The sequence below is a fragment of the Cuculus canorus genome, chromosome 12, assembly GCF_017976375.1.
Source record: "Cuculus canorus isolate bCucCan1 chromosome 12, bCucCan1.pri, whole genome shotgun sequence".
Taxonomy (NCBI): Eukaryota; Metazoa; Chordata; class Aves; order Cuculiformes; family Cuculidae; genus Cuculus; species Cuculus canorus.
This window is the reverse complement of record NC_071412.1, coordinates 20,938,844-20,948,379: the sequence shown is the minus strand read 5'-3', so window position 1 is coordinate 20,948,379 and position 9,536 is coordinate 20,938,844. Positions and strand designations below refer to the sequence as shown.

General features: G+C 41.3%; 1 protein-coding gene across 1 annotated transcript; it reads left to right on the top strand.

The window, feature by feature from the left end:
* The first annotated feature begins 801 nt into the window (after positions 1–801).
* MPHOSPH10 (M-phase phosphoprotein 10) lies at positions 802–9,142 on the top strand. Its single transcript, XM_054077234.1, has 11 exons — positions 802–958; positions 2,265–2,925; positions 3,747–3,892; positions 4,310–4,484; positions 4,769–4,910; positions 5,318–5,385; positions 6,030–6,167; positions 6,397–6,507; positions 6,746–6,853; positions 7,358–7,588; positions 8,848–9,142. Exons 1-11 carry the CDS (start codon positions 879–881, stop codon positions 8,995–8,997), a joined length of 2,010 nt encoding a protein of 669 aa, XP_053933209.1. The 5' UTR covers positions 802–878; the 3' UTR covers positions 8,998–9,142.
* The last annotated feature ends 394 nt before the right edge of the window (positions 9,143–9,536 follow it).

Sequence of the window (9,536 nt, the reverse complement as noted above, 5' to 3'; positions counted from 1 at the left end):
ATGAAACAGAGGATGACAGAAGAATAGACATCTGCTCATAGAATCATAGAATCACTAGGTTGGAAAAGACCTTTGAGATCATCAGCTCCAACCGTCCAGGGGCTCTGGAGAGCAGAGGGCCCTTTTCTAACCCACAGAGGCACAGGACACAAGTTGTCATGCTTCACTGTGCTAAGAGCAGCCTGTAAAAAGAAACTGAATTTGCACAGTTCATAGACTCATAGAATGGGTTGTGTTGGAAGGGACCTTAAAGATCACCCAGTTCCACCCCCTGCCATGGGCAGGGACACCTCCCACTGGATCAGGCTGCTCAAAGCTCCATCCAACCTGGCCTGGAACACCTCCAGGGATGGGGCAGCCACGTCTTCTCTGGCAAACTCCCTGTCTTAGGGAGTTTTCTTTGCTGGCATTTTCAGTATCATAGGATGTCACGCAACCAAGGAGCTGAGCACTGGGCAGTGTGGCATGGACCCATGGCCTCCTGAGCTGGAGCTGGGACACGCCGCACACCGGCATTTTGCTCACAGCACCAGCTGGAAACGTGTGGCTCCAAAATAGCCCTTGTGGGTAGGTCAGGGAGACAAAACTGCACAGGCAGATGACTGTAGCTTTGCCATATTTAGAGCAAGTTTTCCAGCACCGATGTACATCGCACTCCAGAGCATCCCATGCTCTTCCAGGGGTGAACCCATGTGTGCGGAACCCCTGTGTGCGGAACCGTTGTGTGCCCGAGCCCTTTAATGTGAGGGACCGATGTATGCCTGAGCCCTTTTGTGCGGAACCATTGTGTGCCGGAACCTCTGTGCTGGCCGCGGGAGCCGCCCGGACCGCCGCACAGCGTGCCGGGGGAGCGGTACTACGCTGTTCCACGCGGGAAGATGGCGGCGGCGGTGAGGGGGTTGGAGGCGGCGTTGAGGCTGGCGGGCGCCGCCGCGGCGCGTCCCGAGCGCTTCCTCAGGTACCGCGGGGCTCCCGGGGGATGTGGGAGGGGCGCTTCGCCAGCGGGCGATGGTGACACCGAAAATGCGGCAAATACACTCTCTGGGGCCCGTTTTGGAGGTTTAGAGAGCGAGTGCCCTTCCTCAGGGCTGGGCAGTACGAGCAGCGATGTCTATCGACCGTGTGCGGCCAGAGGAGCCGGGACAGGAGAGATTCCCTCTGACGGGCGCGGATCGGCTCTCCCAGAGACCTCAGGCGGGCGTGGTTGGCCTGGACGGCCTCAGAGGTCTTTTCCAACCTGGTGATTCGGTGATTCTGTTCCTTCCCAAGGACTCCTTTTGGTGCTGTTCCTTCCCAGCAGTGCCGCCCCGCGCTCGGTGGGAGCTGCCCCAGCCCTGCCTGCCCTTGGCTCTGCGGTGGGGAGAGACATCTGCTCAGCACAGACCGCGCTGAGCACAGGGCGGTATCATCGCCAGAGAAGGAGCCCTGTCTGGAAAATGCTGTCTAAAAGAAACCATACTGTCAGAGGGACATTTAGCTTTCAAAGGACACAATTCCTTAGATGAAACTCAGCTCTACTTCAGCTTAAATCCAAATATTCCACTTTTTATAATAGTAACTATTTGTATCAGCATCAGGGCTCAAGGGGAAGGCCACATTCTGGCCGGAGCCGCAGAGTTCTCCTGAGATGCCTCTTACCAGCGCCCAGACCTGGCTTAGCTGCTGCAGTGCACTTGTCCTTTCTTTAGCCTTCAGGAATTAGGAAACTGAGGTTTCTGTTTCTACCAGCTACATTGAGGTGTTGGTAGCTCTAGAGGAGAAACTGGTGAAGAATGCCCAAATATAAGAGCTGAGGAGTAAGGCGGTGGAGGAGGGCGATTCCCTTTTTGAAGCCAAGGGTCTCTATATTGGATGTTTGGGGTGTTCAGTCCTATACTGTTTACTTACCCAAAGCATTTGGGGTGCTTTGATATGATCAAGATATAACAAGGTGCAGCTATGGAAGACTGGAATATTCTGTCCAGCTGCTATTTCGTACACAAAATGCGATGAAGCTGAGTGGCTTAGTAATTATAACGGCTCTATTTCTAAGAAGGCTTAGTAGTAGTACTCCAAGTTAAGCAACAGCAGTAATTGTTGGAAAGTGCTGTTCTGTAGCACGAAAATACCTAAACAGATGAGAAACAACCTGCAGTGTGACATGTGATTAACTTAATGGAAGGTGTAAAATGAGTGAGAACTAGTAAATGCTGCAAAAGAGAACATTAAAAAAATCAATATTAACTCGTGCTTTTTAAAGCTCTTTATTTTTTTCCTGGTTTTAGTGTGCAAGATGGATTGGCTGCTGACTTCAGAGCATTGACAAAGACTCTCTATGATTTGAATAGAGCGCTGGGAAGTAATATAGTTCATGGGAGTCCTCTAAATGAGCTGGTAATAGAAAATTTTGATGAAGAACAGATTTGGCAACAACTAGAGCTCCAGAACGACGCAGTTCTTGATTTCTTCAAGAAATCTGTTGAAAGGGATGCCAGGGATGAAGGTCTTTGCCTTCTCTCAGACCAAGAAGAGGATGGCTCAGATGCAGAGACCGGCAGTGATAAGGAAATGGAAGACAACATGATGGAAGCAGAAGCTGAACAGGAGAATGTTCATACAAAAAATAAAACTAAAGCTAAAGAAAAGCAAAATAAACACAGAGAAAGTGTAGTGCAGAAACACAGTGATGAAGATTCTGATATTGACTTTGATATTGAAGCGCTGGAGCAACAAACTAAAACAGCCAAGGAAACCACGTTTAAGAAAACAGGAAGAAAATCTATAGTGGATGACAAGTTTTTCAAGCTGGCTGATATGGAAGCTTTTCTAGAACAGGCAGAAAAGGAAAATGAGGATGAGGAAGATGATATTAATTATTTTGAAGACATCATCTCAGATGATGAGGAAGAAGACTCTGAAGAAGCTGAATTCAAAGAAAGAATATCAGTAAATAAATTTTTCTGATCTCTCTTTTCCTTTAAATTAAGATATGATATCCATTAGGCTGACTATAAATTGTTGAACTATGAGTAGAAGCTACAAAGTTAAGTTTGATTAGATGATTAATGATTACTTCTGAAGCTTTACTTTAATAATATAGTCAACATGAATGTCTGGTAACAGAAGTCCTAGTGTAGAAGAACATACCATCCCACTATTCCAGTCTCTTTTTAGATGGGTTTTGGGTTTTCGCACAAATAAAGGAAGAGAATGTCATAAGAAATAAATGACCTTGCAAAATAGGTGGCCCAGCAAATGAAAAAGATGTCACTCAGCATCGACACCTGGCAGGTGGAGATTGTGAAGGTGACTGATGCAGAGCACAGGGCTGTTTGTTGGCTGCTTCTTTTTCAGGGATGTGGCTTTGGAACTCGGATTGAACTTAAAGTTGCGGAGTACTTGTTTCAAAAATTAATCTTTAATTATTTCATGTTACCAGTGATTCTCTAGCAAGTAATAACTCTGTCCAGGTTATAAGGGAGCAGAGACGCATTAATTGGCAGAATCTGCTCTTTGACTTCTCTATTTGTTGAAATTGGAGATGCATTTAAGTGGTAGAATATTTTAAATACTTGTAGAAGAGATTAGTTTTACTGAGATGCCCTACCACAGGTAAATGCTTCAGTAATCTGAATTACTGTTACACCAGTAGTGAGATTTCCCAGCTGTTAAAGGGCTTTAAAAGACAGTATACCCTTAGACTTCTGTTAGTCTAATGGTTTTGGTTTGTTTCTTTTATGTTTGTTCTCCCCCCCTCCTCTTTTTAGCCAATTAAAAGTTCTAGAGACTTGACATACAAAGATTTCTTTGATCCGATCGACGACAATGATTTAGTAGCTAATGGTATTGAAGATGATCAGGAAGAGGAAGCAGACAGTGCTATTAAAGAGGAGAATGATGAAAGCATGTCCGAGTAAGTATATGCATTATATGCAGTTAAAATATCCATGTAATTTTACACTGAAGTAGAAAAAAACCTGTCAATTCCAGGCTCACTTTGGTCATGGTTTGCTCTTCTGGGTTACCTGCTGCATGGTTTGCTTTGTTACCTTATTTAAGGAGTAGCTTGTTTACTTACCAAGGAACAACACTCAAAAGCTATTTATTTGAATAAGTCATTTAATAGCTGCAACTTCAGGTTTTTAAAGTTATTTTTAATATATAGAAGTTTCCCTATTGTCCCCTGTCTTTAGGTTTCAATGAAAGCCTATTGTATTTCTTCACTGTGGATTAGTTGTAACAGGTAAACGTCTAATAGCTGAAATATCTTCATGTAAAAGCTTATCGATGCTTTTCAACCTTCCTTTGACATTAGATTTTAATGTTACAGGTTCGAGGATATGAATGAAATGATGATGGAGGATATGAGAAGTAAAGAAGCCTCTAAAAAAGTTACTTTTAGTTTGCCAGATGACAGTGAAACAGAAGATGTTACTGGTACACAATTAGAGAAGGGCATCAATCCCAGTGAAATAAAGTCATCTTTTGAGAAGAGACAGGAAAAGGTATTTTTTTTATTTTGCTAATACTTGGAATTGGTGGCCAATATGCATATATGTATTTTTTAACGATTGTGTAATTTTGTTCAGACTCTGGCAAATATGAAGAGTCTGTTTGCAAATTAGGAGGAAAAAAAGTGACTTATCTACATCAGATATATATGCAGTCATATATTCCCTCATCTTTATGTGAGGAGGAGTTAGAAGTACCTGAAATAACTCAAGGCAAGATTTTACTAGTTTACTTTTGAGCTCTGTTTTTAAACTTCTTAGGAAATTGTGTTTTTCAGATGAGCAAAAAAATAAAAAGTTTAGAAGAGCAGTTATTAGAGGAGAAACCTTGGCAACTTAAAGGAGAAGTGACTGCGCAGAAACGACCTGAAAACAGCCTTTTGGAGGAAACGGTACTCTTTGACCATGCAGTCCGAATGGGTAAGCAGTGGGGAAGGGCTTTCTGAAAGCGTGTTGCATCCTTGGTGGATTTTCTTCCCTTTGCCCTTGCTGACAACACCTGTGACTAAAGAGCAGGGTAACAAAACAATGAGTTAAACTTCTTGGTGCCTTCTTGAGGTTGTGCATTTTCATAGTGGAAACTACAGGAAGCTATAATTTTTTATGTTAATCTTTAACTTACTTGAGAGTTCGTTAATTGGCTGGCAAAATTTAGTCATTCACAAGCCTTACCTAATATGATTAGTCTCTCCCAGAGAGAGGAAAATGTTACTACTTCACCTACCGTTACTGCACTGTGGTTAAGGCCTTTCTTTTTCTGTGGTTTATTTGTCATACAACAAGACATTGGAGAAGCAATCTTAAAATTCTTCTCTTTCTCCTCTCAGCACCTGTGATCACAGAAGAAACTACTTTTCAGCTTGAAGATATCATTAAACAGAGAATATTGGACGAGGTTAGTGTTATCTTACTTATTCCTCCTCGTTTTGTTCATAGACTTGACTCACAGGGCACATTCCAGGTATGAGTTTGAGGTGTAGAGTTATCTTCATTTCTACAACTGATAGCTTTATTGTTTTGCTTTGGTCAATGTCTCTAGATTTCTAAGGAGCTCTGTCTTTACACGCCTGTTAAATGATAGGCTTTGGTGCGCATTTGGAATATAATATCAGTCTGTCCATTTTGTCTATTGCTGTAACTGTAGGCTCTGAGCATTCTGAATACTAACCAAAACTCACCTGTTCACTTTGTTTGTCTTAAAAGCCATTGACAGAACATTTGTATCCCACAGCTTGTTGAGGCTTTTTGTTAGTTGAATAGAAAAAAATGGTACGTACGGTGTAGAGTATTTAAGGAAAACTACACGTTTTTACAGAGTTTTTGCTGTGATCCACTAAAAATAAGCACACAAGCTAAAGCTATAAGTCTTTCACTACTTTTCTTCCGAATGAAAGTGTCATACTTAATGAGTTTCTGGGAAGCCACACAGATAACCCAGTTAACGTATCAGATAAGTTATATTGAAAATGTTCTAAATAAGCTGTAGCACGTGATATTTGACTGTGGTTGCATTTGCCCATTAATTTATGGCTTTCTCAGGCATGGGATGATGTGGTACCAAAAGAAAAACCACAAGAGGAGGCTTTTGAATACAAGAAACGTATCACGCTGGATCATGAAAAGAGTAAATTGAGTCTCGCTGAGATCTATGAACAGGAATACATGAAACTTCACCAGGTAACGTAAGCAGTGCCTTTCCTTTCAGTTTGAAGTTCACATCACATAATCCCATATCTTCATTTGTACACTGCTAGCTCTGCTTTCAGCTTGGTGGAAGTACCTCAACCTTTCTCTGACTGTTCACCAGTGAAATGGCTCTGAATTGTATATTGTGTTGTGTTACTGGTCTTGGTAAAGCAAAGTAGCTTTATGAATGGTGTTGCAGTGACATTGTGTGTTAATGCAGCAAAAGACTGAAGAGGAAGAAAATCCTGAACACAAAGAAATTCAGGAAATGATGGATTCACTCTTCCTGAAGCTGGATGCGCTTTGTAACTTCCACTTTACACCCAAACCAGTAAGTACACAAGTTTCATAAAGCTGAGATTTTTTCCCCCTGGTCTTTGAGACTGGGTACTTGAAAATATATTTGGAAAATAGAAAGTAAAGTAAACACTGAGTGTTACTGAGCTTTTTCTTATTTCATGTTAAATGCACTATGTTTCCCTTAAACAAAACTGAATATTTAGTATCTTCAGTTAGCTGTAAGCTGCAGTGAGATGTTGTGCTCATCCTGAATGTTTCCTTATTTATAGCCTGTGCCAGAAGTTAAAATCGTTTCGAACCTTCCAGCTATAAGTATGGAAGAAGTAGCGCCTGTTGCTGTTAGTGATGCCGCTCTCTTAGCGCCAGAGGAGATCAAGGTAAATATAAACAATCCTGTAAGGATCTGGAGAGGATCTGTGGTGTTGATTTAAGGGTGCACAGTGGGAGAGTTCTGCCCCTCCCACCTTGGGTTCCTCACCTTCTGGACCTTCTTGCTTAGCAAGAAGTGTTGGATGTTGTTGGGTTTGAGGTGTGTGTATGTCTTTATTTTTTTTTTCTTTGTTCTGAAAGCTGGAAGGAGGGGAAGAGTTATCTTTATTTAGTTTTACTATTATATGATGGTAATTATTCTTCCAACTTACAATGTGGATATTTAGAAGGGGAAAGCCAAATGACAATAGGGAAGAGCAATTAGTGTGTCTTTGACAATTGTACAAAGCTTTCTTCCCAACTTTTGCCAGTTTTTGGCCTCTGCCTTAGTGCGGCATCGCCCCGAGCTGGCTAAGCACTTGAAATAACGGAAACGCTAAGGCAGATTTGAGTACTGTGAAGTTGAGTCTTCTTTTGCAAGCTTATGGAGCTCGAGATCTTGTTTTCTTTAGGAAAAGAACAAAGCTGGTGATGTAAAAGCAGATGCAGAAAAGACTCCCACAGACAAAAAACGAGAACGAAGAAAGAAAAAGCTTCGTAAACGTATGAAGCGAATAGAAAAAGAGAAGCGTCAAAAGCTTCTTGAAAAAATGAAACCAGAACAAGGCACAAAACTTAGCAAAAAGGCTGCAGAAGCAAAATTAAGAAGGCTTACAAAAGAAGGCAAAGCATCTCTGCTCAAGGTAAGGCTCTTTTAACTAGTCCTGCATAGCTTCCAGCTTCCCAGCTAAAGAATATTAAAATCGCAGGGATAGATAATGTTTAGCTAGAGAGGAAAGGGTAGATGCATAGTTTTTCTTAAAATTTCCTTTTTTGCCCTGCTGTTCCCAGGCCTTACTTTTTCCTATATTCTTTTGAACCTCAATTTTGGAGACACTGTTCTAATCCATACTTTGTAAGTGTCTCATGCAGAGTAGCGGTGAGTGCCTTTTTAGTGCTGATTTTGCTGATTATCCTAACAGCATGATGTCAGTATAAAGGCTTGAAAAAATACAGCTCTGGTTGTACTTCTCAGTGACTCCCTTGTTTATAATGCATATTTAGGTAGATATTATTGCTTTAATTATGAATGAATCCTATCTAAATGGTTGTCGGAACCTTTAGAAGCTGACTCAGAGTATGAAATATATTTGAATTTGTAAGCAACTTAAGCTTTAGATATGGAAAAATATGAAAAAACTATATGATAAAATTACTTTATATCAGGTTATATTCACAAAGCAGAAATGATTGTTTGCATTAGGTACTACTTTATCTGTTTCAAAGTTCACAGGATGGCATTCCTGCAAATACTAAGAGTTATGCTTTTATTTCCTTCATTCAAACTGTTCCACTTGACTAAGCGGGACTACTTGCCTGCGTAATTGAGCATGAGGTTTCTATTTAGTTCTTTCTAAGCTTCAGGTGACTTAAGCTATTTCAAAATAGAATATTCCTCCTTAACTTTCTGCCTCTTACTGCGGAGCCTTCTCTGTAATCTCATCAGCTTGATTTTTGTTTTGCATGCTATCAAACAGTAAACTTGTATACCACTTATGATGCCTTATAAATGAAATTTTAAAAACTTCTGAAATTCTGAGGTATTAGAAACTAGCAGGAGAAACAACTTGATTACTTTTAAAATGTTTTTGCTTACCTTTTCAAAAGGAGAGCAGAACACAATGTAGATAGGTAGTGGTTGCTCATGATGTGCAAGGATCTATTCTTGATGCCTGTTCTTACCTACCGTGCTAATGGCTAATGAGAAAAGGAATGTGCTCTGTTACTTCTTTAGGTAGCAGGACTGGGATAAGAATGCGGTGGAAAATATACTTCGAAAATCAATTATCAGTTATTTTTATTTTTTTAAGTCAAATACCATTACATGTGAGTAACTCCTAAGCAGGAGGATGGTACTGTTTACGTTTCTCTTGGTTATAACAAATGTGTTGTCCCTTGACAGGATGAAGGTAAAGACAAGGCCTTGAAATCATCCCAGGCCTTCTTCTCTCAGCTACAAGATCAGGTGAAAATGCAAATCAAAGATGCAGACAAATTGAAGAAGAAACAGAAGAAGCAGAAAACACTCTCTGTTCAAAAACTGAAATTGTAATTTACCATTTTATATATGTTGCATCTTGTATATATTAAAACATTTCTACACGAATGCTGAATTGGAGTGTTACCGTGTGTCCAGCTGTAGAATGCTCTGTAACCTCTAAGGTGATGTAAAGACACTTCCATTTAGCTTCTCTTTTTCCCCGACCATTGGCCTCTGGTTTTGTCTTCACTGCAGGAAGCAAGCTGCTTGCTGCGGGCAGGTGGACACCCGCGTCCAACACTTGGTGCTTGCGTTTTGGCTGCACGCTGTGTTTGAGCTGTGGTCTGTGGGCTTTGTGGCTGCTGCTGCAGCAGCTCTGCCTCTGTGGCGGGGACAGCTGGTGTGAAAGGCTGCAGCTGTGTCCTGACAGGAAATGTGAGCTGGAAATGAGCTCTGGAAGCGACAGGGAGGACACAAAGCCTTTCACAGGTGTTACTTGGTGTTAAGTGTTTGGTGTCTTGAGAAATATTTTTCGCAAGGTGGAAATATTTCCGTATTTGCTCTTCTCTTGGCTGAATAGAAAAAAAAAAACCCAACTCGAATCGCAGCTC

Bases quoted from the DNA above. Each gene is read 5' to 3' on its own strand.
- MPHOSPH10 (XM_054077234.1), top strand. From the start codon at position 879: ATGGCGGCGGCGGTGAGGGGGTTGGAGGCGGCGTTGAGGCTGGCGGGC. The intron at 4,911-5,317 runs GTAAGCAGTGGG...TTCTCCTCTCAG, and splicing joins TGACCATGCAGTCCGAATGG to CACCTGTGATCACAGAAGAA. The intron at 6,168-6,396 runs GTAACGTAAGCA...GTGTTAATGCAG, and splicing joins AATACATGAAACTTCACCAG to CAAAAGACTGAAGAGGAAGA.